This window comes from Mustela erminea, chromosome 1 (assembly GCF_009829155.1).
Source record: "Mustela erminea isolate mMusErm1 chromosome 1, mMusErm1.Pri, whole genome shotgun sequence".
In the NCBI taxonomy this organism is placed as follows: Eukaryota; Metazoa; Chordata; class Mammalia; order Carnivora; family Mustelidae; genus Mustela; species Mustela erminea.
In genome coordinates, this window is record NC_045614.1 from 62,496,448 (window position 1) to 62,524,135 (window position 27,688).

Genomic DNA, 27,688 nt, shown 5'->3' on the forward strand with positions numbered 1-27,688 from the left:
TTCTGCGACTCTGGCCCAGGCACGGGCACTGGGGATACCTTTGGAAATGAGGAGGAGGGGTGCAGCTAAAAACAAGGAGGCTGGGCAACAGCCTGTATTGAGAGCACCTGGGCTTCCAGATCCCTCCCCAGCAGACACAATCTGGTTCCAACTTCAAAGAGGCAGTCTCATTCAGTCACACGTAGAGTGGAAGAGAAGCATGAAGGTGCTGGCTTACAGTTGACTGTCCTTGGCGGCCAACATCTGCAAATCTCCTGGCCTTACCTCCATGTTTGTGCAATGATTATGTCAGCTCCCCGCATGATGGTCTCGTTCAAGGCAGGAGGAAGGGGAAGAAAGCTCTTCTAGCTGCTCCTGTCCTTTTATCAAGAAAGCACATGCTCTCCCAGAAACCATCCCACCCCAGGCAAACTGTGCTCAGGACTCATGGCCAGTGTCCAGTCATGTGGCTGGCACTGGGCACAGGGGACATGAGAAGGCAGGTACTTAGTTCGTACAGCCTCCCTGAGAGAGCCAGGCAAGGAGAAAGTGTGGGGATGAATGTGGAGCAAGTGGCACTCCTTGATAGGGAGGCTTTAGAGGGAGGACAGCTGGGTGCCCAGGATCCAAGGTCTTTTCTCTCAGCTGGTCATTTTCTCAGTGTGGAATTCCCCCATCCTTTGCCAGAGGTCCAGCATCTAGCAGGGATAGGGAACCAGGGTCCCACTAGATCCCACTACTCTCGATAAAGCCCCTCACTCCTACAAGATGCTCCTTCCCAGAGTCAGAGATAGTTAGCCACTGATGGGGGAGGGGGACCAGCACCTGGCTGGGAGGACAGGGAGACACCTCTCTGGGTCTTCCTGGCTTCTGTGTAAGCGTTCCACGAGGCCTCCTGCTTTCAGCCTCCAACCTGTACTTCCGCCTTCCAAGATGCCTAGTCCTGAGCGTCCAAGCAAGCTGACCCCAGATCAGCTTGCTTCTTTACCTCCTGGGACCCCAGGCACGAGCAGAGTGAAAACAAGAGAAACACGAGCTAGTTACTGCTCTTTCCACCAATTAACATCTCCTACCCTACCTGTCGTCCCTCTCTAGGGGAACGGATAAATAAAGCGTGGTGGGTGCCTAACAGAGAACACGCGGCAGCTGTCAGAAGCGAAGAACTGACTGCCCACACCGAAATGTGGCTAGAGCTCCAAAGCAGAGTGTTAGGGGAGAAACACAAGAAAAAGAATGGAAGTTAGAACAATAGCCATTTATATAAATGAAAAGCACATATACACAAATGGCCAATAAAACATGAAAAAGTGCCCAATTTCATTAGTCATCAGGGAAATGCCAATTAAAACCACAATGTAAAACCTCTGCACACCCACTCCAGTGGCTAAAATGAAAAAGATAAAAATACCAAATACTGGAGGATGCTGGAGGATAAACCAGAACTCTCATACAGTCACAGCTGATGAAGTATATATTGGTAGAACCACTTTGAAAAACTCTTTGGCAGTGTCTACTAAAAGCAAAAACACTCTCCCCCAGCAACTCTCTCTCAGAAATGCATACATACACTCCCCAAAATTCATACACTAGAATGCTCATAGCAGTGCTATATATGGGAACCCCACATTAGAAACTACCGGACACCCATCTGCACTCGAATGGGGAAATAAATTGTGGTATATTCACACGATGAAATTCCGAAAAGCAATGAGAACAAATAGCAATATGGATGGGTCTCACAAACTTAAAGTTGTTCGAAAGAAGCCAGATACAAGAGTTTCTACTCAAAGATTCCATTTTTGAAAGTATCAAATCTAGGCAAAACTCAGGTGCCAGGGTGGCTCAGTTATGCGTCTGCCTTCGACTCAGGTCATGAATCCAGGGTCCTGAGATTGAGTCCCACCTTGGGTTCCCTGCTCACCGGGGAGTCTGCTTCTCCCTCTCCCTCTGCCCCTCCCCTGGTTCGTGCTCCCCCTCTCTTAAATTAAATTAATTAGGCAAAACTAGCATGGGGAATTCAATGTACGCCAGTATAGTAGTTAACCCTGGGGGAGAAGCAGCTGTGACAGTTAGAAGTCATGGAGGAGGCTTCTGGGATGCTGGTGGTGCTTGGTGTCTTGATCTGTGTGCTGGCTATAGAGAGGTTTTCAACTAGTGATAACCCTTGAGCTGAACGCCTAGGGTCTGTGCTCTTTTCCATGTGAAAGTTATGATTCAGCAGAGAAAGAAAAGCCCAGGGCAATAAAAACAGAAAACACATAAGCATGAACAACAATATTATACAATTTACAAAGATGTGTACGTATTTAAAGACCTGCTTTTTCTCCTAGAGAGGGAGCCTGTGTGGGCCAGAGAATGACAGTGAAGTGATGATGGTGACCAAGGGAATAAAGAAAAGGAAGTAATGCAAGAGAGGAATTGTGAATGGATGTGCAAACACAATGTTCTCAACCCAACTTTGAACTGGAAGTTGGGGGGGGGAGGGAGGGACAGATAAAGGAAAACACCTCACTTAAACTTTGATTGTTCTGGACTGCTGACTGCATGTTCTTGCTTCAATTGAATGGGGTCTGGGGCCCTTTCCAGCCTTTTCCTGCCCCCTGCAGCCTCTCTCAGACCAGCAGATGGGTTAGCTGAATCTCCACGTGGTCAGAACTCTGACACCTCCTTTTCATGGGCTTCCCTCCCCTCTTTTACATCTGGGGTGCCTGTAGAGTCACGCCTTAGCCTACCTACCCCTCTGGCAACATCCAAGTGTCCAACGCTAAGAAAGACAATGAGAACTCCAACTCTGCTGAAGCGAGGGTGCTCTCTAAAGATCCCTGCCCCCATGCCATGGACCCAGCTGCCTCCGTCCTAGCTTGGTTTTCTGCTTGACACGATGTCCATTTGTAAGTTTTAATCTTCATTCTGGGGTCTAGAATCTGGTCGTGGAAAACCTCGGGAGGACCCCCTTCTACAGCCCTTTCCTCGCACCAAGGAGGTGTGAGCTCAGGGAAGGCGGTCCCGCGCGCCCGGGCGGCTGCCAAGTTGACACTGCCTGCACTTCACGCTCTGGTCGCTAGTGGGAGATGCTGGCCAACCTGAGGCCCGTCAAGGGGCTAGAGGCCAGCGTGCTGTTTTTATGATTCATCTGTCTGGCCAGGAGCCATCCCACCCAATCCAGGGCCGGAAAGCGTCCTGTGTCTTAAGACTCTCCTGTAGACCGACATTCTCACCGATTCCCCTACCCTGGACTGGCTGTCCTGAAAGCACGGGTAGCTCCTCAGTGTATGTGTAAGGCCCCCAGTGACACCTGGAACCCCACACCCAGATCCCAAAGGGACAATGGACTCATCGTCACCTCTCCAGAGTCCCAGTGGAGGGGCAGGTCACAGTCTCTGAGATCTCAAATCCAGCACCTTGGAGCTTTCTGAGATACCAGCCCCCATTTTGCCCTCCAAGAGCAATTCTTGTATCTTGGGGCTTTGAAAGTGTCAGAAAAGTAAAGACGGCTGTGGGCAGTGGCCACTGTGCAGGGCAAAGCATACCGTCCCTTCCAACTATGTTACTGGCCTGTGGGGAAAATCTGGTAGCCCATTTTGTTTTAAAAACTTGTGTTTCTGGGCATGTTTCCCTATGGGTCAGCCTGGGTATGAGCGATAATTTGCCACTGGTCTATGTGTCCCTATGTGAGAGGCAGTGTCTGTCTCAGTAGCCACATGTTTGAGCGTCTCTCTGTGTGTAAAGGTGTTGGTTGTATGTGCCCCAACAAGGTGTATGTATGTGAGCATGTGTGTGAGTCCATTTCAGGGTGGGTGTCTCTGTGTTTGTTGGTTGTGCCCTTATTTCTGGTCTGTGTGAGTGCGAGTGTCTACTATTGTGCAGAATTGTGTACTATCCGTGTTTCTCCAGCAGAATGTGGTCCCATGTAAGTGTGTGCCTCTGTGTCAGGGGATACGAGTCTCTGAGTCATGTATCAAGGAGTTTGTCAGAGTGTGTCTGCCTCAGTGTGTGTGTCAATGATGTGTCTGCCTATGTCCGTGTGGGTGTCTGTGTGTCAGCGCAGGTGTGCGTGTGTCGAGTGTGTCTGTCAGCCTCAGGGAATGTCAGCATAGGTGTCTGTGTGAGCCCGCATCAGGGTCTGTCCGTGTCCAGGGGGCTGGTTCCCCAATGTAGGGTCCCCAGGTCAGGGAGGATGCCTGCGTGTATTCTCCCGTGTGTGCCGGGATGCGTGCCTGTCCGTGTCCGCGTGGGTGGCTATCTGTGGCGAAGCGACCCTGGGTCGGTGAGTGTGTACCCCAGCGTGTGCCCGCGTCTGCGTGTGTCTGTCTGTGCCCGCGTGGGCGGCTGTCTTTGGCGGGGCGCCCCCGGGTCAGCGTGGGGGTGTGCGCCCCGGCGGGTGCCCAGGGCTTCACCCTCTGAGCGGGCGGAGCGCCACGTGCGGAGTCCGGGGCGCGTCGCTCTGGGGCGGAGCCAGCCGGGGGCCCCAAGCCCCAGGCCGAGCCCAGGCGGGGCCCGCCCCCGACCCCGCCCCCAGCCCGAGCCCGCGCCGCCCGCCGAGCCCCGGAGCCCGAGCGGAGCGGCGGAGCCGAGACGGCGGCGGCGCCCGTAGGATGCGCGGATCGCGCCCCCGGGGCCGCTGAGCCTGCGCCCAGTGCCCCGAGCCCCGCTCTGAGCCGAGTCCGCGCGGAACCTCAGCCGCCCATCCCGGGGCCAGGGCCGGGGGACCAGCAGGTGAGCGAGCGCCCCCGCGCCTGGGAGCACCGGCCGGGCCGGAGCCCCCTCCGCCTGCCGCCGCCCAACTTTCCTCCCCGAGGGTAGGAGCCTTCGGCCCCTATCCACCCCATCCCCTGCCCCGGGTGCGCCCGGCAGTTCCCTCCCCCATCGCTGCCCCCGAGGCGGGAGGGAGAGAAGAAAGGGTGCAGATCCTCCGGGCTGGAAGGGATTCCCCCGGGGGTGTGGGGGGGCGTCTGTAATCGCCGTGCGCCCCCTCCCCATTCCTTTCCTTCCGGGTTTCCCGGTGCGCTGTCGAGGGCCCGGGGAGGAGGAGCTGCGGCCCCGGCTTCCCGGCCGACCCTGGCGCAGGCTCGGGGAGGGTCTGGGATTGGGACCCGGATTCCCGAGGCCGGAGACCCCAAGGTCAGAGCGGCGACTAGGCGCGCAGTGAGTGTGGTTCCAGAAAGCCGGGGAGCCGACCGAGCAGGGCTGGGAATGGGGGAGGGAGCCAATCACCCCCTTTTTCTGGGCCCCACTGAGCGGTCCTCTAGGGGTGTCTTCTTTGGGACCGGATCGCTTGCCTGTCCCGACCTGGGAAAGATCTCTGCGCCCTGAGGGAGCAGAGATCTAAATACGTGTCCTATCTCTGCGAGCTTCGAGCCGGAAGAGATCTCTGTGCCCTTTGACGCCCTAACAGGGCCGCATCTGGTCTCTGAGCGCCTTGAAGAAGGAGAGACCTCCTTATGCTCTCAGCAAGGGAGATCTCTGTGCGCTGGGATTGGAGAGAGTTCTCTGCCCTGCTTGCTCTCGCTTTTACCCGGGTAGATCCACTCGCCTTGACGGGAGGGAGGTGGCTTTCATCCTCTGTGTTATTTGATCGTGTTTGGTGGCACGGGAAGGAACGGGAGGAACGGTTGTACCTAGCCTTGTGGAGGCTGGAGGTGCAGAGAGCCGTAATGGGGGAAATGCTGGGGACGAGGCCCTGGCCATAGGCCTGCCTTGCAAACACCTGTTGGAGGCCAGGGTACAGATGAATCAGCCAGGAAGCCATGGCTGACGTTGGGGCAGGAGTCAATCTTCTCTCCTTAGAGCACTGAGACCAGTCCTAGGAGGGCAGGGTGAGCCGCCTCTTAGGCTTTTTGGCTGGCATTTCGTCCCCCCTCCCACTGAGACCCTAGTCACCTTCCTCAGTGAGCCTGAACAGCGGGGTGGAGACAGACACACCACATGACCCCCACCATGCGGCAGCACCTCAGCCTTCTCGCAGATTCCCACCAAGCCCCTCATGATCTAGAGGGACTCAGAGTAGCAGAGGCCCAGGCCACTGGGAGCCCAGGCCCTTGTGGTTGTCCTCAACTCCATCTCCTCACCCTCAACTCCTCCCAGCTGGAATCGGGCAGGTGCACGTGAGTGGGTGGTAATGGAGCTGGAAGGCGGAAGGAGGGTGGCACAGGATGATAGCTCATACCATGCTGCTGTCACAGGAGTATCAGGAGGGGAGAGTCAGGGGACAGCCAGACCGTGGAACACAGATTTGATGCTAGAATGTCCCACCTTGTGCTGAAATGAGACCCACTGAACTTTTAATCGAATTCTGTCATTAGTGCCACATTGGACAGGAGAAAACCGAGGCCGAGAGTGGGTCAAGGACTTATCCAAGGTCATCTAGAGAGAGTCAGTAGATTTGGTGCACCACTCAGGATGAAGATTCCTTGAGAACTACTTCCTAGGGACAAAAATGAGCTAGGACTGACCAAAGAGGATCTGAGCAGAAAGGAAACAGGCTCTGGGGTGCTGGCAAAAAGCATTCAGCCCTGTGTGGCCTGGGCAGCTGCTGCGCCTCTGCGGTGCTTGGCCCATCCCTGGTTGGTGATCAAAGCTCTTCTGGAAAAGTTCCAGGATTGACTCACTCAGCATGAAGACCAAGCTCACAGGAGTGGTGGGAAGCACCAGAGACAGCTGGGAGTTGTGGAGAAGAAGAGGCTAGTGCCCAAGCCATTCCAGAAGGGAGTCGCGCAAACATCCTGGAGCAGTGGTCAATGGCAGTCTTTGTTCTGTTCACAGGAGGCTAGTTCCCACTGACTTTTGGGAAAGTTATTGGAAGGGTATCACTATCAGAAGTGTGACCCCATTACCCCCCTGAAAGAGGAATGATTACTTTTGGCCAGAGGAGTTAAGAGTATCTCTCTAACAAAAATAACCTTCCTCATGGGTTTTGAAGGATGAATAGGAGTTTTCGAGATGGAGAAGTTGCAGTCTAGCCATCAGGACCTGCATGAGCCATGCAGATTTGTGAAAAACACCCTTGTTAGTTCAGTGACCCGTTGGGTCTCATGGTGCGAGGGAGGGAAGAGCAGAAGCTAAAGCCAAGGTCACAGTCACGGGGGCCCTTGTGAGCTCTATACTCAGGAATTGGGAATTTATCCTCAGTAATGGTACTAAAAATAGCTAACATTCACTGAGTGCTTTCTGTCAGCCAGGCACGGCACTAATCACTTTATAAGGCTCATCTCAGGATTCCTTACATCAGCCCGGGGGGTGGGACCTTACTGATGACAATACTGCAGGTGGCGAAACTGAAGGCCCAACAAGGTGAACTAACTCGCTCACTGTCACACATCTACTAAGTAGCAGGCCTTGGGTTTGAGCCGATGTGTCAGGTCTGCCCATACAGATCAGGAGTGCCATCAGAAGTCCTTCGGTTGAAGGAAAAGAAGAGTCAGGTCACCACAGGTAGTGGAACCTGTGGCATCCCAGCTTTCTTCTCTGTTCAGAGACGCGCCGCTTCTTCCCTCCCTGACTTTGATTTCTCATTAAATGAGATTCCCCACCATCACCCCCACCACACTGCAAGAGTGAAGTTTAGGTTGGTAAGTTTGATAAAGAACAAAGGAGAAGTGACACATATTCCGGAGTACTGAGTGGAACCGTTAGTACTTCCAGAGACAGATCCAAACATGCAGTGGTCAGTTGGAGGGGAGGGTCCAGTGTTTGGCAGGAGACCGGGGCTGGAGGTGGAAACTAGGAATCATCTGCAGATGCTGGCCACGGGAGTCATGGCAGTGAACTAGATTGTCCAGCAAGATTGCAGACCAGTGGTCCTCAAGCCTGGCCACATTAGCATCACTTGGACAGCTTTTAAAAATTGAAAAACATGGGGCGCCTAGGTGGCTCAGTGGAATAAAGCCTCTGCCTTCGGCTCAGGCCATGATCTCAGGGTCCTGGGATCGAGCCTCGCATCGGGCTCTCTGCTCAGTGGGGAGCCTGCTTCCCCCTCTCTCTCTGCCTGCCTCTCTGCCTACTTGTGATCTGTCTCTCTGTCAAATAAATAAATAAAATCTTTAAAAAATAAAATAAAATAAAAATTGAAAAACAAAACAAAACAAAAAAATCTATGCCCAGGCTCCACTCCCTCCCCTCAAGGTTCTAATTCATTTGACTCCAGGGTGAGGCCTGGGCATCAGAAATTTTCAAAGCACCCAGGTGAGCCTGATGTGGAGGAGAGAGTGCAAGAGAACAGCTATGGTCCAGAGCCCTGAGGCACTCTAACAATTGAGGCCGGAGAAGTCTGCAAAGGAGGCTGAGAAGGAGCAGTCGGAGAGGTGGGAGGCAAGCCAGGAGTGGGAGGTGTCACAGAAAGCAAGGAGAGAGCATGTCCCAGAGGAAGGGGAGTCTTCTGTTTCTTTTCTTTCTGCTGATTGTAAAGAAGATGGTTCTGAGAAGTTCAGGCATAGATCAAGAAGAATGCCTACTTTTAAAAGGAGTGTCCGTTAGATTGAGGAACAGTGTGGATGCTGGTGACAGTGAGCACCAGAAACTTCCTTAACACCTACAGAATGTGGTGCCCAACACAGATGGTTAGTTGTTGAATGAATGAATGAATGAATGAATGAATGAATGAATGAATGAATGAGTGAATGAATTGGTGAGAATAGGAGCCAGTTTGGAGTGGGTTCAGAAGTGAGCAGGAGGTGAGGACGTAGAGACAGCACGTGTAGACAGCTCTTTGCAAGAGTTTGATGGTTTAAGAGGGAGAAAGGAGATAGAAGGGAGCTGGCCAGGGGTGGAGTCAAGGGGGTATGTAGGGAGAGCCCAGAGTGGACTCTAGGCATGTGTGTCCATGCAGTGCACCCACGGGCGGTACTTATAGGTCAAATACTTTTCCTGACAGTGAGGGGCCAGCGGTCTGAGTTGAAGTTGTGCCTCAGAGGGGGATTTTGATGGCAGGAACTGTGATTCCTCCTGGGGGTGGGGGACAGGAAGGGGAGGGAGATCTTGCTCTGAGATGAGAAGTGTTCCAGAAAGCAGTGTTTGGAGACACATTGAGGTCCTCAAGAGCAGATAACCAGGAGTAGAGGGATAGGGTGGAAATCTTGTGGCAAACTCTATGAAGGAGGCAGAGAGAGAAGGGATGAAGCCAGGGGACAGGCTGTGGACAGAGACTGGATGCTGCAGAGAGTAGACCAGGCATGGGGGGGCTACAGAGTAAGCCAGGACTGGATTCCCACTGCCTTCTGCCTCCCCAGGCTGACCTGAAGGGTTGGTCTGAGGCAGAGTTCAGCTTGGGGTGGTGGGGGAGGGCCCAGATAAGACATTCAACGTCTACTCGGTGCCACAGAAGATTCTAGAAGGTATACAACTCAGATTCAGTAACTGCTCTCATGAAGTTCACATACTATAGGGGAAAGACAGACCAGATACCACTAAGCAAATAGATACTGAAGGTAATTTTAGATCATGACCAGGGCTATGAAGGAAGTAAAACAGGATGATGTGGTGGACAGACAGGAGTGATCCTAGACTGGCTGGTCAGGAAAGACCTCTTGAAGGAAGAGATTGAACTGAGACCTAAATAACAAGAAAGAAGCAGGGATGCTGGGTGGCTAAGTTGGTTAAGTGGGTGACTCATGATTTCCCATCATAATCTCATGGGTCATGAGATCAAGCCTGGCTCTACACTAGGTGGTGAATCTGCTTGAGATTCTCTCCTTCTGTGCTGCTGCCCATTCGTGGGGTCTCTCTCTCTCTCAGATAAATCTAAAACAAACAAACAACAACAAAACAAAACAAACAAACAAACAAAAAGGGAAAACCTATCCAGAGGAAATCTGGAGAAAGAATGTCTTAGAAAGAGGGAACTGCAGGTGCAAAGGCCCTGCGGCAGAGAAAAGCTCCTGAGGCATGGTTGGCTTCTGTGACCAGAGCAGAGAAAATGAGGTGGAGATGGAGAGGTTTCATGCCTCAGTTTCCAACTGCCACCCTTTCTGTCATCTGCCTCCTTCAGACTGCCCCTTTGTTATGCACAGCTTATATGACAGCCTGGGGCTGGCAGTGGTTCCTGGGGATGAAACTATTTTTAGACATAACTCTTCTCTCCGTGGGCCTAGAACATTCCGTGTCTTTTTAAGATGATCAATATGGAATGGGTGCTATTTATAGAGACCCCACATCAATTATTGGGGCCAGGGACCCTCAAATGGGAGAGGGAGTCCAGGAGTAGACTTTTCCGGGGCAAGTGCCATAGCTGGCACAGCTTTGGCACCATGTGACTCGTGGGCTCTTTGAAACCTGTGTCACCTCCCCTGCCAGATCACCCTCATCCCGTTCCCAAAGAGTCACAGCCATGGGCCGGGGAGCCGGGTACCCACAGCTTTCCTACCTCCAACTTCATTTCCTGGACAAGGTTCTGGCGTGCCCCAAGCCCCGCAGAAACTTTAGTGGTTATTGAAACTGGGGTCCAGTGGGACAGTTCTGTGACTCTCTTTGTCCATTCTTCACTCTGTTTACTACTCTGGTTAGGCAGAAAAGGAACCAAAGACCCTTGGGGCCTAGTAGGTTTACCCCTGGGGCCAGAGCGAAGGCTGCTCAGGACAGAGGAGATGGATGGCAGGAGTTGGGAACTCAGTATGCTTGCGTGCATGCACACACACACACACACACACACCAGCGGAGGTCCCTGTAGCCCAGAGATGCCAGGGGAGGGTACCTGGAGGAGGTGGGATTAGAGCCCAGCTGTGGCAGATGCCCAGAATTGGGAAAGGGGAAAGGGATCAGACTGTGTGCGCGGGCCTGTTGTGGGAAGAGAGCATTTATGCTCAGCGGCTGGAGTTCAGTTCTTTCTTTCTCTTCTTCAGTTTCTTCTTCTGACTGAATCTCCAGGGAGGCAGTGGGAAGTCGCGCCCCCACAAGTGTGTTAAGCAAGCGAAAGGACGGAGCCGCTCTCGTGGCAGCTGTGTGGGCGCGGGAAGGTCCCTCACCCACTTGGAGATCCCTCCGTTGTCATCCCCAGGGTGTGTGCTCCCCTCCTTACAGCCCTGGAGGCCGGGGACCAGCGCTGGTCAGCCTCTAGGCTCAAGGTCACTCGGGCACGCGGGTGGTGCGAAGCCCGGGACCCGCGGTGCCCAGGCCCCCACCTCCTGACCACTGTGCCCAGGCAGTCCCCGTGCTTTCTGGGAATGGATTTTGAGCAGTAGAAAGGCTCTTCCTGGCATCAAGAGGGTGGTAAATGCCTTTCTGGCGGGTATTGATTCCTCGAAGTCCTGGGCAAAGGAAGGGCCTGGCTCCAGAGGCAGTGTTCAAAGGGATGGAGGGCAGGGAGAGGTTTGCCTGGAGCTGCTGATTTCAGTCCTCAGGTTTCATTAGCCGTCCCTCCAGCTGGCCTGGCTGGGTCATCTAAGATGCAGGGGAACATCAGACCATGGGAGGGATCAGCCCAGCCCCATCAATACTTGCTGTGTGGCCATCAAAGCCCCAGCCTCATCGATCTGGGCCAGTAGCAGGGAAGGGGTACAAAGGTCCCCTCTGAGCCAAAGTGCCTGTTCCTGCTGCCCAGCACTGCTGCCTGCCTTGGGGCCCACCCCTGGGAAGAATCCCAGCCCCTGAGTCTGTTCCCCCTCCCCCAGCCAGAGGACACCCAGCTGCGCGTGCGGGTGCAGGCAGGCAGAGGGGGCCCGCCACAGCCGGACTTGAGGGAAAAGAAGGCGCAGGACGGGGGCCAGCCATTTGCAGCGCCAACCCCGCCGCCGCCACCTCCACCACCGTGGTGGTTGGATGAGGCACAGACTGCCAGTTAAATAAAGCGACAGCTAGTTGCTAACAAAAGTGGAAACCCAGGGAAAGCCCCCACTCACTTGCTGAGCTGGGTGCCAGTTAGATGTATAATTGCTGAGTTTCTGTTTCAGGAAATGTCTGAGGGAAGGAGAGAAAAATATTCCCTAAGGATCCCCCGGGGGCGGCTGTCCCCAGAGAAAGCTGGACTTCGGGTCCCTCCCAGTCCTCGCCTTTTATGATCCGGTGAAGGACTTGTCCCCAGCTGGGTCCCGTGTGGTCACAGTGCATTGCAAAGGGAAGTCAGATGGCCGTCCCCGGCAAATGCGGTGTAAAAGCCTCAGAAGCATTATGTCAAGCAGGAACATTTGATGCAAACAGCCCATACAGTGTGCTTCTATATATGCGAAGTTCTAGAACAGGTCAGACTCATCTATGATGATGGAAATCAGAAAAGCTGACCAGAAGGGGACACTAGGGAACTTTCTGGGGCGGTGGGAATGTTCACTAGCTTAACTGAGGTGGTAGTTACACGAATGTATACATTTGTTAAAACTCATTCAACTATACACTGAAAATCAGTGCATTTTCATATAGATAGATGTGCCCATTCTGTCTCATAGACAATTTTGTGGCATAGATCTTGTGTGTGGATGGATTGGCTTACCTTTCTCTGGGGGTTAAGGGACCCTAAGCGCCCCCAGGCTTCCCTAGGGCACTCCTGTCTCCCTAATGCACACAGTAGGTACTCCATAAATGCTTTGGTTGCCATGACCTCAGTGTACAGTTCCCCTGTGAAACCATTTTTTTTTTTTAGCCCAGGTGTTGAGAAAAATGAGTTGGAAGAAACGAGGCTAGAGACTTAGGATGCTGATTTCCAGCCATCTCGCAGGCACCTGTGTGCTGGTCGGGTGCTTCCTGGGCCACCTTTCTGGCCCAGTTGTGTGTGGTGTGTAGCTATAGACGATACACGGTCTGGGCCAGCAGTGCCCTGGTTGACCGAGCCAGCTGTCTGACTTCTGAGTTCTTTTGGTCACATAGTGGATCCTCCAAGCCCCCACCCTGGAGCCCCTGGACCCCTAGGCAGCTCTGGGCTGTGAGTAACATCTCAGTGCCTGACATAACATTCCAGACCCCTGTGCATGGAGAAATAATTGGGCTTACAAGACAGACTCAGGCCTGGAAGGAAGCGGATGCCAGGCGCCCTGTGCAGGGGGCCCTGAATGACCTAGGCTGTGTGTGTAGTTCCCCTGACCTGGCACCAGCAATACCAGGGAACTTGAGACGAGCAAGCCCTTTCCAGGCTCCCAAAGGGCCCTATCCTTACTGTGGGGAAGGTGGAGTTTGAAAAAACAGGAACTCTGGCTGAATCCAGGGCTCAAGCCAAAGGTGCCCCCACCCCATTCCAGCTCTCCCCTCAGCTCCCACTCCAGAAGGAGAGGTCTGGTCCCAGGGACCCCTTTTTATTCTTCCTGGGGAATCACTTAAGCAGAGCAAACGGGTGGGGTTTTCTTGTCAACTGAATTAGCCTCGGCTTCAGCCAGAGTGTTGGAATAAATGAGATGCAAATGTATGTAAATGAGGGCATCCCCAGCTTCTGGGGTGGGCGTGTTCGCCTCCAGAAGGGATGGGGGTGGGGATTCTGCAGGACTTCCCCAGATTGCTGGGGGCTGGGATCGGGACTGGAGAAGGAAAGCCCCCTGGGGATCATCCTCCCCCAAAGCTCGGGCTCTGGGCTAGACAGAGTTAATGTCTATGCAGCCTCAGAGGAGCGGAGCCTGCAGGGAGCCGGTTCGCTGAGGCCCTGCACAAGGACGTGCCAATGTGCCTTTGATCTGGGAGCAAGGACCTGAATGCACAGGCCACGAGAACCAGCTGGCACCCCCACTGAGCCTTTGTCCAAGCCGTTACCCTGGGAGAGCCAGGACTGTGCAGATAATTGCCTGGGCTGGAGGGATGCCGTTGACCCCTCCCACTTCCCCCTCTCCCCCACCCCCATCCCCACCTGTGGCTCCAGTCAGTACAACCACCCACAAGCCACTGCCCCAAACCGGGTGGCCACTTTCTGGGCTGCTGAAGACAACTCTCCTTCAACCCATCCCCGACCCGTCCTCCCCCTCTGCTTCTCTCCCCTCCCCCACCCCCAGGGCTAGGCTGAGGCCCAGCCCAAAGGCAGTGGAACTGTAAGTGTTTAGGGCCCAACAGCAGGGAGGGAATGCCATCTGGTAGAGAGGGAACATGAACTACCCATGAGAGTCACATATGCAACTTAAAATTTTCTAGTAGCCACATTTCAAAAAAAAAAAAAAAAAACAAGTGAGATTAATTCTGTCATTTCATTTAACCCCATACATCCAAAATGTTAACCAGCATAAATTGTAATCAGTGTTTAAAAGTTAATAATGAAATTTGTGGGGACTGTACCACTCTGGATGGCCACTGGGATAGCCACATTCCAAGTGGTCAGTAGCCATGTGGGCTGGGTGGCTACCCTTTTGGACAGGGCCGTTCAACAGGGCCAGAGCTGGAGATAAAAACTGCTGGGGAATCATTTCCAGCGGGGAAACTGCTGAGTCCCTGGCCATTGGCAGAAATCGGCCAGGTCTCCCTGGGAGCAGCCGCCCACGCGTGGGCACAGGCAGGTCGGCCAGCCAGGCTGCTGAGAGGGAGGAAGGACCAGCCTTGGCTGGACTCCTCATTTTGTAGGTGGGAGGGCGGTTCACAGACATGCCCCGCCCCTGTCGCAGATTGACGTAACTTACCCCTTCCTCCCAGCCCTCTGTGCCAGCAGAAGTAGGAGGGAATGTAAGTGCCTTGGTGAGACCTGGCTTTCACCAGACAGACTGGGGCCTGCTTACTTAACCTCGAAGCATCAGATTTCCCTTTGTGTAAAACAGATACTAACCTACCCTCTCCCTAGAATTGTTGCAAGAATGAAATAAGGTGATCACAGCAGCACTTCCGGCAGTCCCAGACACATCATGAGCCTACAACCTTGCTGGATTGGCCCACCCAGTTTGTGGCTGAGAAAAACAAGGCCCAGAAAAAGGGGGCTTTGTGTTGTTCATCTCCAAGCTCACAGGCTGGGCAATAGGAAGGTTAATCTGGCATTCATTCATTCATTCATTCATTCACTCATTCATTCACCAGGCCTTTAGAGGCACCTCTACTGGGCCAGACTGTGGTTCGAAAATTCAGGACACAGCCGAAGGGAGAGGGAGATGTGAAAGGAAGTCAGTTAACTGCATCCTGTGGTGAAGTGGGTATGGGGATGCAAGTGTGCTGAGAACACAGAAAAGGGAAGGCCAGCCAGGCAGGGAGGACTGGGAGTGGGAGGCAGAGGAGGCAGCAAGACAGGTCTTTCAAAGAGGGATCCTCTGAGTTGGATCTAGTAGGAAAAAAGTAGTGACCACAGCAACCACAATGATAAGAGCAACTGGCATTCTTAAGATACTTCCTGTGTGCTGAGCCTGTACAAGTATTAATAATCTAAGCCTCAGAACGGCCCTGTGTAGCAGGTACGATTATGACCCCCCATTTTACAGATGGGAAAACTGAGGCAGAAACACATCAGTTAACTTGCCCAAGGACACGTGGAAATAAGTGGACAGGACCAGATCCCACAGGCAATTGAATCATGTCCCTATCCCATTTAGAAACAGAATATCCTGCAGAGAAGGACGTGGGAAGGCCAAAGGCGGAAGCAGAACCGGGCACAGGTTTGGGTTCTCTGGCCCAGGGCGTTTCCTCATGGCCCATCTTGGCAAGGCTGAGTGGAAATGTCCTCACAAGCCGCCACAGAGTCTCTTTGCTGATGGCTCATCTTCATCTCCCCATCATCACCTGTTGATTTAGGATCCATTACCTTGGGAAGAAAAGTGTTCTATGAAGTCATTTGTAAGACCGTGTACACAGCGGGTGCTGATTACTGAATCATTCGATTAATAAAATGAGTCTATGAGTTGAGGTGTTAATTAGTTTTAACTCATTCTCCTCAAGGAAGAAATGAATTCACTCCACCTGCCCTCACTGACACCTGTGGGGAGTGAGCCCTGGCCTCATGGGCACCCACATGCTCTCCCTGAACCTCTTGCTGAAGGACTGAGGAGCCGTGGAAGGCAGGGCCATGGGGCAAGGGCACAGGTGAGCTGAGTCTCCAGAGCGGGAGGGAGGAGCCAAGGAAGCCAGCAGAGATTTTCTAGGAAGCCTGGGAACCACTTCCACTGAGTGCCTTGCATAAATTTACATAGCAAAGAATATTCTTTGCATGCTGTGTTCCAGAGGCTGTGATTCCAAGGCGACCAAAATGCTAGAGGTGACTCAGGATGCCAGAGCGTGCCTGCCTTGGGATATGGGAGGGGAATGGGAAGGAAGACTCCACAAGGAGGGACTAGGCTGGAGTCAGGCCCCTCTTCACCCCTCAGGTGACCAACCTTTCTGGTTTGTTCCCGACCAAAGGGTATCGCCTCTCAGGATGCATGAATCTTAGTGCTGAAGCCAGAGAAGTCCGGAGCATCACTCCCTGGCCCTGGACCATATCCACAGCTACACTCTTTTCGTGTTCCACAACCTGGCAAGGTGACCACCACAGATTGAGCCCCAGCTATGTGCCCCGTACATTCAGGAAAGTCTTCCTTCAGGAAGGCCAGCTGAAGAGACAACACGGAGACAGGTCCAGAGGGCTCCGGTGTCTGGTGCGGACAGTCACTGCTCTCCCTCATGGCATCTCCACCTTTTTGTAATACCCATGTGTACAGCCAGCGACTCAGAGGTTTTTGGGCTATTTGGTGAAATCAGACTGCCTGAGAGGTGATACCCTTTGGTCCCAAACAAACCCAGGGACTGACTATCAGGGAACCTTTGTGGCCAGGAAGCAGGCAAGGGCTGGATGCCCAGAGGAGGGAGATCAGCGTGGGTGGGCAAACATAGAAGGTGTCCTAGAGAAGGGGGTCGTGAAGAGAGCCTGAGGTGGCCCTGCCATCGCACAGGGCAGGGGCTGTGTTTGGGAAGGGCTGGGCCAGGGAGTGGTGGAACTGCAGAGTGGAGGGAAAGAGAGAGGGGGCCAGTGGCCATGAGGTCAGCATTGTCCCAGCTGGGGGGACAAGGTCTGCCCCTGGGCAGTAGCATCGGGATTGGAGGCTGTAATGTTTGATGGGGTGGGGGTGGGGGGGTTGTAGCCAGTGTCACAGGAAAGGATCAGATTGAAAAGGAAGCTTCACAGATTGCTTCCCTGAGCTCAGGAGCCAGCAGAACTTTGACAGAGAAGCCCCCGGTAACCAGAAACTGATAAACTTGGGACAGGATTGGGTTGAGGTCCCCTGGAGCTTGAGTCAGGCCGACAGAACAGGAGCAACCAGGTTGGGCAGGGTGGTCAGCTGGAAGAAGACGTTCCAGCCCAGGGAGCATCTACAGGACTGATGGGGACAAAGAAGCTAGCCTGGACGAGGGAAGAGAGCCATGGGGTGCTGCTTCTAGAGGAAGAGTCTCAGAATCAAATCAGGCCAGGCCTCTCCACACATTGAATCTGTGTAAGACTGAGACGTGTTCTTTCCCCAGATTGCTGGGGGCCTGACCTCCTAGGCCTGCAGGAGATGGCTGGGTCTTAGCCTGGAATGTCCTCGGGCCCTCCAACCCCAGCCCCCCAACTCGGGCATCACTAGAAACCTTGCAGCCAGGGCTCAGCCAGTCTCGGCCTCAGGCAGGGCGTGGGCCCTGAGCTGCTGAAGGAAGAGCAAGGCCAAAACCAGGTGCAGGCAGGGGGAGAACAGGAAGAAAAAGGATCCGTCCTGCCTGCAGGCCCAGAGACAAAGGACACGCTTGACTGGTTTACTTTGGAACCTGAGGCTGCCCGGTTGCTGGGAACCTCACCTGGTTTCAGGAACCACAGAGTCCCAAGGATTCAGGTGCTCTACTGGAGGCCACGGGGAACAAGACGTTCCTCAGATCTAGGCCCCATTGTCAGTGCTTCTTTATTAACATGTGAAATAATAAGATTTGGCAGCAGGTCTGATAAGCCTTTTAATTGTGGAGTATCAATGAGTGTTCATGATATCTGAGATCCTGGGGGCACTGGACACAGAACAGGAGAATGAGCACGGTTAACACAATCACTTTGCTGCCTGTATTCGTGATTGAGGGAAGTGCTCAGTTGCATTTAAAAGTTAGTAAGAACAAGGAACATTTCCTCCTACGCTGAAATCTTTCCCACCCGTCCAAGAGGCTTTTAGGAACCCCTAAACTCCACAGACAAGGAAAGCTGACTCTGCCATTAGCAGTCAGGAGAGTGGTCTCCCTTGGCCAGGGAGGTAGCTGGTGACTGGAGGGGAATCCAAGTGTGAGGGACAGGGGACAATTTTTTCCTTGACCTGGGTGCTCTTTCCAGCTGTGTTTAGTTTGAGAAAATTCATCCACCTGCACACTTAGAATATGTGCGCCAATCTACGTGAATCAATTGATTTCAATACACATTTTTTAACACCTTTACTGGAACAGACGGCTACGTAGGTGTGAGCTTGTATGTGCACGCACATTCTCTGTCTCTGTCTCTCCCTTACACACACATGCATACACACACACACACACACACACACACACACACACACTCCCCAGTATATACCGGTGAACCTCTGCAAGTCCATGGGCATACACGTGTCCCCAGAACCCTTGCAGGCATGGGACACAGATGGATACAATGAGACAGAGAACACTATTTTTAGGAAAAAATTCCAAGCCAAAGAGGAGGCTTCCTGATTTACTTAAATAGTGATTGCTGATGGTGGAGAGGATTGTCCTGGAAAGGGCCATTGTCATCCTGGCTGGCTTTTTTTCTTTTTTTCTTTTCTCAGTAAGGACTAAGGCCCTTGTTTTTATAGAAATAATACAAGATCATCCTAAGTAATTCAAGAACTAAAGAAAAGTACAAAAAGGAAAGTGTACCATGACCCACATTTTTACCAGCAAAGGAAAAAAATCACCATTCATGGGGCGCTTGGGTGGCTCTGTGGGTCAGGCATCTGCCTTCGGCTCAGGTCATGATCTCAAGGTCCTGGGATGGAGCCCCACATCGCCTAGGGCTTCCTGCTTGGTGGGGAGTCTTCTTCTCCCTCTGCCACTCCCCTTGCTTGTGCTCTCTCTGTCTCTCTCTCTCTCTCAAATGAATAAATAAAAATCTTTAGGGAAAAAAAATCGCCATTCACGTTCAGCAATGAGTGTCACAGACACCTTTCTTGTTCACTCAAAGATGGAAGCTGAATAGGGACACGCTTTTATAACAGGGGAACCTACTCCCTCACCTGCTATTATTATCAAAGGTGTTCCTTTAACTTGTCTTGAATGAAACAGAGGAACAAGATCCCGAAGGATGGAGTGGTTTTTAGAGTGCTAGGTCCTAGGACCTCTCCTCTGACCTCCCTTCACACCGGCCTCATCACCCTTCCCTGGGGACCAGAGGTGCCCTTTGGAGGCCTGGCTGTGTTATGCTTGCTCACCGTTTACCTGTCAGCTGACCAGGTGCCTGCCTCCCAGCCATCCTGGGCCCGGAGCCTGGGACCTTTGCCGGCTATGTGCAAGGATTGGTGCAGCAGATCGCCGGGGTCATTGGTGACGTATTTCATGGGAGTGAGATCAAGGCAAAGCCTGCCTTTGGTTGACGGAAAGGGATTCTGTCCTGGCAGAGATCTCCAACAGGTGTCTGCCCTGCCCCCTTGAGCTGGTGCCCGGCCATTCCTGGGTTTGATGTGGTAATTAGCGACACTGCCTCCCCCTTCCCGGTGGCATCCCGGTCGGAGCTTCTGTGCCTACCACATCCTGTTTTGCTGGGACAGTCAGGAGTACATTCTTTGGTCTCCATGTCATAGGCAGAGCATGTTCGCACCAGGTCCCAGATCGGTTGAGGCCACGGGGGCCCACATTCTCGCAGTCTGACATGAGTCCCGTGCGTGTGCTTCTCGGACACCCCTGTGGAGGGTGGTCCCTGTTTTCTGGTTCGGCCAGCACCAGGGGCAGCCCTCATTTGTTCGGATTTGGGAGGAGGGGAGCACATGGAGAGGTGTGAAGAGCCCAAGATGCTCCATTGGATCTTCCTATCTTGGGAAGAATGCTCGCCCTGGGCATTTGGGCAGGGGGCCCTCCAGCAGGACATTGCTGCAGTTGTGTACATGGGGTGCTGACATCTGGATGACAGCTCTGAAGCTGTGCCCCTGCTGTTTCAAACCCCCTGGCATTTGCCTGGGTCTGATTCGGCAGACACAGGTGGTCCTTCAGGTGCCAGATGTTGGCACCTCCATGCCCCAGGGAGAGTCTGGGCACCCTCTGCCTGCAGACACATGGTGCTGTGGGGAGATAGACAGAGTACCCCCCTCCCACCCTTTGGCCCCACTGCCTGGGCTGCCTCTGCCCAGAAAAGAAGCCTGGGCATTGGCCCAGGACACCTCTGATCACCTTCCACAGGGCTCCAGGGTTTCCTATAGAAGGGACAAGCTTGAGAGGAGGGACGGCACTGGGTACCTTTCCACACCCTTCCCTCACCTACACATTCTTCATCATTCCTTCCATCATTCATTTGTTCAGGACCAGCCTTGCCAAGGCCCTGGGACAAAAAGATGACAGGTCCCAGCCCTGCCCCAGCAAGTGTCCCTTCTTGTCCAGAGAGAGTCATCACCTTTGTAGGAAGTGTTTCATTCGGCTCGGTTCAGGAACCCACAAGGGCAAGTGTTCCCTTTTGTGTTGAGTGGGGCAGAACAAAGGACTTCAGTGACACAGCCACTCTTGCCTAATTGCCATCAAATGTGCTCGCTAGGACAGGAAAGGGACCCTCCTGTGCGTCCCCACACAGAGCCCGCATCCTTGAGGACACTGGGTTTGCCCAGGCCAGCACCAGCAAGGTGTGCCTCTGGAGATGTTGGGGACTGTGGCCGGGACCCTCTCTGCAAACTTTGCATCCTTCCCTCCACCTGCACAGCCCGTGTTCTCTGGCTTCCCCACAGGCCACGCGAGGACTGCCTGGGCCCCAGAAGCAGGATGAGAAGATGGCAGACTTCCTGTTACCTCGGGGCACCAGCAGCTTCCGCAGGTTTACCCGGGAGTCCCTGGCGGCCATCGAGAAACGCATGGCGGAGAAGCAAGCCCGAGGCTCGGCCGCCTCACAGGAGAGCCGAGAAGGGCTGCCCGAGGAGGAGCCTCCCCGGCCCCAGCTGGACCTGCAGGCCTCCAAAAAGCTGCCAGATCTCTATGGCAACCCGCCCCGAGAGCTCATCGGGGAGCCCCTGGAGGACCTGGACCCCTTCTATAGCACCCAAAAGGTGACTGCCGCCCACCTCCCTGCCCACGCCTTCCTGCAGCTCCCCTCTCAGTGCAGTAGACAGGGAGAGGGCCTCGCCTCCATATGGGGCTGCGTTTGGGGCGGGCTCCCTGGGCTTTGGGGGAGTGAGTCACTGGGGATCTATATTCTAATCATTTTCATTTTATTCCCGAATAAAAGCCAGAATCACGCAGCCTGATAATGTTTGGTGTTAGAAGAGAAGGAGCAGGCAGCCACAGTTGAAATCTTGCCTCCTTGGGGAGTGCCAGCTATGGGGGTCATCTGTAGTTAGACTTTCCCCTTGGGCAGACTCCAGCCATCCTGCAGGGTGTATGATTTGGAGCTGGACCCCAGAGCACAGCATGTGGTCCCAGCTCCTACTAGGGACAGATGTAGCCCAGGGGGTTCGCTGGGCCTGGCTGTGCCTAGGTAGCTCAGGCCGGCGGCCGCAGCAGCAGCTCCTGGGCCTTGCAGGCTGGCAATGGGGCAGTGAAGGCCGAAGGGAAATCTCAGACGGGTGGGAAGAGAGCTTGTTCTGCTGTTGTCCTTCTGAGTGTAGGGAGACCAAGTTGCTTTTGTCCACGAGGCAGGGTGACTCGGGCTCCCTCCCAGCAGGGATTTCCACCCAGGAGTTGGATTCCCCCATCTGGGTGCCCTGCCCCAGCCTCACCGCTCAAACCACAGGCACACGAAGCTCCCACAGAGGCCTGGTCCCCAGCTGGTTGCCCACTCTTCCAGGCCTCGCTGCTGGAGGAAGGCGGGTTTGCATTTGAGGATGGAGTCAAGGGTGGGCTGGGTCAGGGACACTGTTTTCTATCCCTGTGATCAAGAATACTTGAACCATGGCCCAGGGCAGGTACAGAGGAAGAAGGTGGTTGCTCTCATTATTGGGAAAAAGTCAGAGGGCAGACAGGGTCAGTGCTCCCAGGGCAAGTGTGAGTCCTGTGGGTCTGTATCACTAGGTGCCTGAGTGTGTGTGTGACCGTGCATTTCAGAGACCAAGAGCCTGGGGACAGGTGTGGTTGTCTCCTGTGTGATGGGAGTGGGTGTGGGTGTGTGGGTAAAGGGAAAGCCCACCCAGTCTATATGCAGAGGTGGGAGAAGAGACCTTGAACCTTGTTCAAGTCATGCAAGTCGGGGTGGGGTCAGAGTTAGTCTGGAAGCTGGGATCCGTCAGGGTAGGTGGGTCTAGGTCATGGTTGGTCACAGCTGGAAGTAACAATTAGGATTGAGGTGAAGGCCAAAGCCGGTGGCCGGTCCTGCTTTCAGTGGCAAATCCAAGTGGCAGCCTCGTTTGAGTTGGCTAGGACAGGCAGAAGGCATGGCAGGAGGACCCAGTTGAGGATGGAGTCAAGGGTGGGCTGGGTCAGGGACACTGTTTTCTATCCCTGTGATCAAGAATACTTGAACCATGGCCCAGGTATGACTTTGGCCTCTAACCTTCTGTCTCCTTGCTCACCCCTGGTGCACTGTCCCAAGTCCCAAGGGGTGGCACAGGCAGCACAGCAGAACTTTTGGTCCTGATATGCCTAGTCAGCTTATCTCCCTAGCTCAGATTAAATAGAACTTTGTCTCACCAGCTCAACCTTTGGAGAAGCCCAACCCCAGAGCTGTGTTCCCTACACTGTTCCAGCCTTAGCCTGGGAAGCTGGAGTTGCCCGTGGCTCAGCCTCCCGCACATACCGTCCACCCCCATGCCCCGCTATACTGTGTGGACAGCATCTTCTGGAAGCTTGGGGAGAGGGTCTGGTTTGGGCTGCTCAAGATCCTCCCGGGGGAGATACTCGGTCATCTCCTCTGGGGTGAGGTAGGGCTGACACTTGTCCTGGACCCCGAGACAGGGCCTCAGGGAAAGCTTCTCTCTTCTGGGCTGAGATCTCTGTTTTCCCATCCCTACTTCTCACCCGTTAGTCTTCTCCACTGACCCAGCTCCCCCATTAGTGCATCACCACTAGCGAGCAGGGGGAGGGGGTCAGAAGGGAGCAGGGGAAGGAGCAGGCATCAGCCAGGTCCTGGCCTCTGCTGTGGAAACAGCTCAGCTAGAATCACGAGAGGCCCCTTCTTAGGACTGTCATTTTGAAACTGAACTAAGTCCCACCCAACCTGACATTCCCCTAAACTTGACCTTATCCCACTACAGCCACAGGCACTACAGCCACAGGCAACACCGTAAGGGGCCACTGGCCTGCCCTCTCCATGCCCGCTGCCTTTCTCTGTCCCTCTCTTCCTCCCAGTCCACCCTTAGGCAGGGTTCTAGGGCTCTGAGTCAACCACTGCCCCCCAGAATCCTCCTTGCACAGGGGCCTAGGGGCCACCACCCCAACTTAAAGCCGCTCTCTGTCCACAGACCTTCATCGTGCTGAATAAAGGCAAGACCATCTTCCGGTTCAGTGCCACCAATGCCTTGTATGTCCTCAGTCCCTTCCATCCTGTCCGGAGAGCTGCCGTGAAGATTCTGGTTCATTCATATCCTTTGCAGTGAGTCCCTGCTGGGTGTCTCCTCCGGGCCCTACACGGAGTGGGCAGGGTGTTTGGGGCTGAGAATGGTGCGGGTCTCTGAAGACCCAAGCATCACCGTCATAGCCTAGTGGCGGGTCGGAAATGTAGAGCCCTTGGACCCCACACCGGACCTGCCAAATAAGCGTCTGCATTTCAGCAACATCCCAGGGGATTCTTGGGCACGTGAAAGTTTGGGAAACCCAGCTTCAGTAGAGAAGCATCCTGGCAGCCAGGTTATTGAGGATCCCAGAAGACAAGAGTTCTGCCAATGTCCCCTGGCTCTGCTTTGGCTCCCAAGTCCCCTGCCACTGCCTCCCCATCCCCGCGCAGGGACCTCAAACAGTGCATCAGGGCTGGGCTGAGGAGAAACCACTTTCCAGTAAAGAGACCTCTGGTTTTTTCACACGTGGGCACCCTTCTAGGGAGGCAACACTTGCTTTTTGATTAAGTGTTGACGAAATGTTTGCAGTTTCAGAGTTCTCTCAAAGAACTCTGGTTAGCATTAAATTATATAAACCACAGCCTAAAAAAGCTGCCGGCTGCGGAGGAACGCTCTGGGAGTGCTGCAGTGTGACAAGGGACAGACTGGCCTTTGGGCCCGAAGGGAGTGTGACAAGGGACAGACTGGCCTTTGGGCCCGAAGGGGGCCTCATTCAGGCCGCGTGGGATGTGGGACAGGACGCCAGCACCCAATCACTGCTGTTCCGTGGACTTCAGAAAGGGGGCCCCACAGATGGGGAGGCAGCGGTGGGGAGGGTGGGGAGGCCGGTGTCCGGATGCAGTCAGAGGCATCTGTGTCTCGTGGTGCCGGCCTGGGCAGCCTTCCTTTGGCTGGCAGCTGGCTGGGCCATTAATCGAATCAGTGCTGCTGGGCTCTGCAGAGTGATTAGCCGTGGGCGCGGCAGGCTGGCCTGATAGAGCTCCCCAAGGCCCCCCCCTCCATTCCCCACTCTGGATGGATGTTTTCCGAGGCTGAGGCAAAGACCCATTAACCTCTGAGCAGGGCTGGAGGCTTCAGGAAAACAGCTGCCCTGTGAGGAGCTAAGTCACTGAGACAGATGCTGACAGCTCAGGGGCTTTTCCTGGCCAGGCGGGGGTGAGGGATGCCCGTTCCAGGCTCCACTCACCTGTGCCCCAGTGCCCAATCCTCACCCCAGGGGTTAATTGGAAGAGCTCAGTGCCAAATCTGTTCTCTGCATGCAGACCCTCTCTCCCCGCCTCCGGCTCACTCCTGCCTTTCCCCCAGGGCTCGCTAGATGTGTGTGTCCAGGCAAAGTCCCACGTACAGCCACAGCCGTGGCAGCCTCGGAGAGGTCTCTAGAGTGGACAGACACTGAGGGGCGCGGTTCCATTCAGGGAGCAGCCTGCCCTTCCTAGCTGTGTCTTCCTTTGTGAGGCAAAGGTAGTTCTGGATTTAATTTTGGGCCATTCTGCAACTGTTTCTAAACTCCTTGGAGACACCCAGCACTTTGCAGGGCACCCTGGGTGCATGGAGCTGAACAAGACCCTGTCTTTGCCCTCTTGGGAATTGTACCATCCCCTCAGACTGATAAGACAGCTACGGGAATAGTTGTCATTTCTGCCAGCGGGTAGGCGCCGGCTGGTGAGGACAGCGCAGAGGGAGGAGGCAAGGCCGGCCTCCTTTCCAGCTCAGAGCTGGTCTCCCCCTCACTCCGAGGGCGTGGCCTCCCTGAAAGCATGCTCCAGCTCCCACCTGGGGCTTCTCCTCCAGGTATCTAACCAACCCAACACTGTTTGGCAGCTGGGGCGCCTCCAGGGATACAGCGGCAGCCCCAGGATTCCTGCAGGGCCCTGGGCTGGGCCCTGGGTGGGGGTGGCCAGATGAGGCCAGGGAGGTGGTTGGGAAGTGCTGGCGCCCACAGCCTGGCCAGAGGGTCCGTTGAGCAGTGACTGAGGCTGTGCGATGCTGCTGGTGTCCCCCTGCTTCCCCATCCCCACCACCACCCCCACCCCCACTCCGGGCACGACCGACCCTGAGGCCTCAGAGCTGGCCTGTGTCCCCCAGGGCAGCTGCCCCAGGGAGGTGGCTTGCCACGGTTGAGGCCCTGAACTGGGCTCCCAGGGGCTGCCTGGATCCTCCAGCTGCCAGGGATTGGAAGCACTCTGATGGCCCTCAATAGCACCCCCTTAGTGGGCTCGGGGGCAGTGGGGAGAGGAAGGGTCTAGATATATGAGGTTTGAGAGCTGCCCCTCTGTGCCCTTCAGAGTGTGGCACACAGACAAGTAGCAACAGAAGCCTGAGGATCTCGTAAGAATTGCCGAGTCTCAGGCCCCACCCCAGGACCTGCATTTTCTCGAGGGCCCGGCGATCCTCGCACACAGCTCCCTGGACAGGTGTTTCCAGGTGTGGGTCTCTGAGGGTCATCTCCGGCTCACCTGGTAGTTTATTCAAAATGCGGATTCCTGGCCCTTTCCAGACCAGAAGCTCCAGTGTGAAGCCTAGGAATCCACAAACTCTTCGTGTATTTCTTTTTTTCTTAGTTGAAATGTAATCCACATACCATACAACGTATTGTTTTGAGACGTCCAGCTGAGTGGATTTTAGTATATTCCTACGGTGGTACAACCATCCCCACTATCCAATTCCAGAGCATGTCATCACCCCAAAAAGGAGCCTCGTGCCCATTAGCAGTCACTGTGAATCTGCATACAGATTTCGTGTTCTGAGTAGTGAACTTTCACTCTGCTTACATTCTTTTCTATTGTAGTGAGAAAAAAAAAAACCCCACAGAACATAAAATTCACTGTTGTGACCACGATTAAGTGTAGGGTGCAGTGGTGTTTATGTGGAGTAGGTTTGTGTGCATATTGTCCTGCAGCAGAGATCTAGCATTTCTGCCAAACTGAAACTCTGTTCCGTGCTTGGCTTATGTTTTCATATCCACCCAGATACCTCCGAGCCACCCATGGGTGCCCTTTGGGGCTCGGCCCTTTGGAAAGGGTCAGGGGGCAGAGATGAACAAAGCAAGGGGCAGGAGGGTGGCCCCTGCTCTCAAGGAAGAAAACCCACTCACTAGGAATGAGGCAGGCATTCCCAGCGATCTGCTAGCAAGTGCCCCGTAATTCCGCTCAGCTTTGCTCTGAGCGCTACGCTTGTTCAGCATCCCTGGGAAGTGGCCTAAAAAGTAAATATGGGTATGTAGAATTATTTTTTTTCCAATGTATTTTTGTTATAATCCTGCAGAATGTGTTCCTGCCAGGATTAAATAAAAGAAACCAACTGAATTCCCAATTCTGCTGCAGTCACATTCAGAGAAGCATCACGTTCACGCCGAGAAGCTTTCTGCCTTCCTGGGTGCACAGGGTCTGTTCACAAAATCCTCCCACGTTTCTCTAGCAGATTCAAATGGGCAATCAAACCACATGTTTGTGTGTGTTTGTGTGCGTGTGTGTGCATGTTCACTGAATGACACAGATAGATGAAAATGCCCCCCACAGCATCCCTTCTTTTCTCGAGGTTTCGTTGTTGTTGTTGTTGTTGACTTCTCGGGATCCAAAGACAGGCAGTCTAGGCAGGCCAAGTTTAAGGCATTCCCCACCACCAAGGCAGGCAGTCCTTGCTGGCATTTTAATCATGAGGCTGGGAGTGGGTGTTTGGGGACAATGACATGACAGGATTGAAGATGTTCAGCAGAGCTCAGACCTAGAGAGCTGGCCTTTGCCTCTGCCCACACAAGGGGCCAGCTCAGTCATTGGCCTGAAACTGCCAGGCAGTGCAAACAGGTGTGCCCGGGGCTGGAGTGCACTTGACTCATCTCTCCAGTATTGGCTGCCTGCCGGGCTCCATGGGGGACCCAGGGATGCTCTGAGCAGAGTCACGTGGACTGGAGGCACCTGTAGGCAGGAAGAGAACACACACACATAGTGATGGAGAATAATGGAAAGGTGGTCCTCAGGTTCGGGAGAGCCAGGCAGGGTTTCCAGTGGTCAAGCAGCTCACAGTCTAGGGTTTGCTGCACCGCCCCCATGGGACGCAGACCGTGGCTGGCAGCATTCCAAAGGGCGAGCCATCTTCTCTGGCTCTTCCGTAAGTCTTGATGCCAGAGTTCAACTCACCTGAGCTCCAGCCGTGTCTGTTGGTCCAAGGCAGCCTGTCCACTGCTGTTTTCTGCCCAGGGGCCTTTTCTTCGCTCTAGTGAGAGCTGT

The 27,688-nt window shown here is 54.2% G+C and overlaps 1 protein-coding gene across 7 annotated transcripts in view; it reads left to right on the forward strand.

Annotated features, from left to right (window-relative positions):
• The first annotated feature begins 4,512 nt into the window (after window positions 1-4,512).
• The window catches only part of SCN5A (sodium voltage-gated channel alpha subunit 5), a 94,740-nt gene continuing 71,564 nt past the window's right edge, over window positions 4,513-27,688 (forward strand). For 5 of the 7 annotated variants that reach the window (XR_004287236.1, XM_032349913.1, XM_032350049.1 and 2 more), the window contains exons 1-2: window positions 20,751-21,023; window positions 23,370-23,488. Coding sequence is in view for 6 of the 7 variants with exons in the window: in XM_032349913.1 (XP_032205804.1) it covers window positions 20,751-21,023; window positions 23,370-23,488 (392 nt within the window). In the remaining variant the exon portion in view is untranslated. Of the gene's footprint in view, window positions 4,696-5,101; window positions 5,125-20,708; window positions 21,024-23,369; window positions 23,489-27,688 lie in introns of those variants that run through there. The other 2 variants (XM_032350129.1, XM_032350212.1) reach the window with 2 other exon arrangements.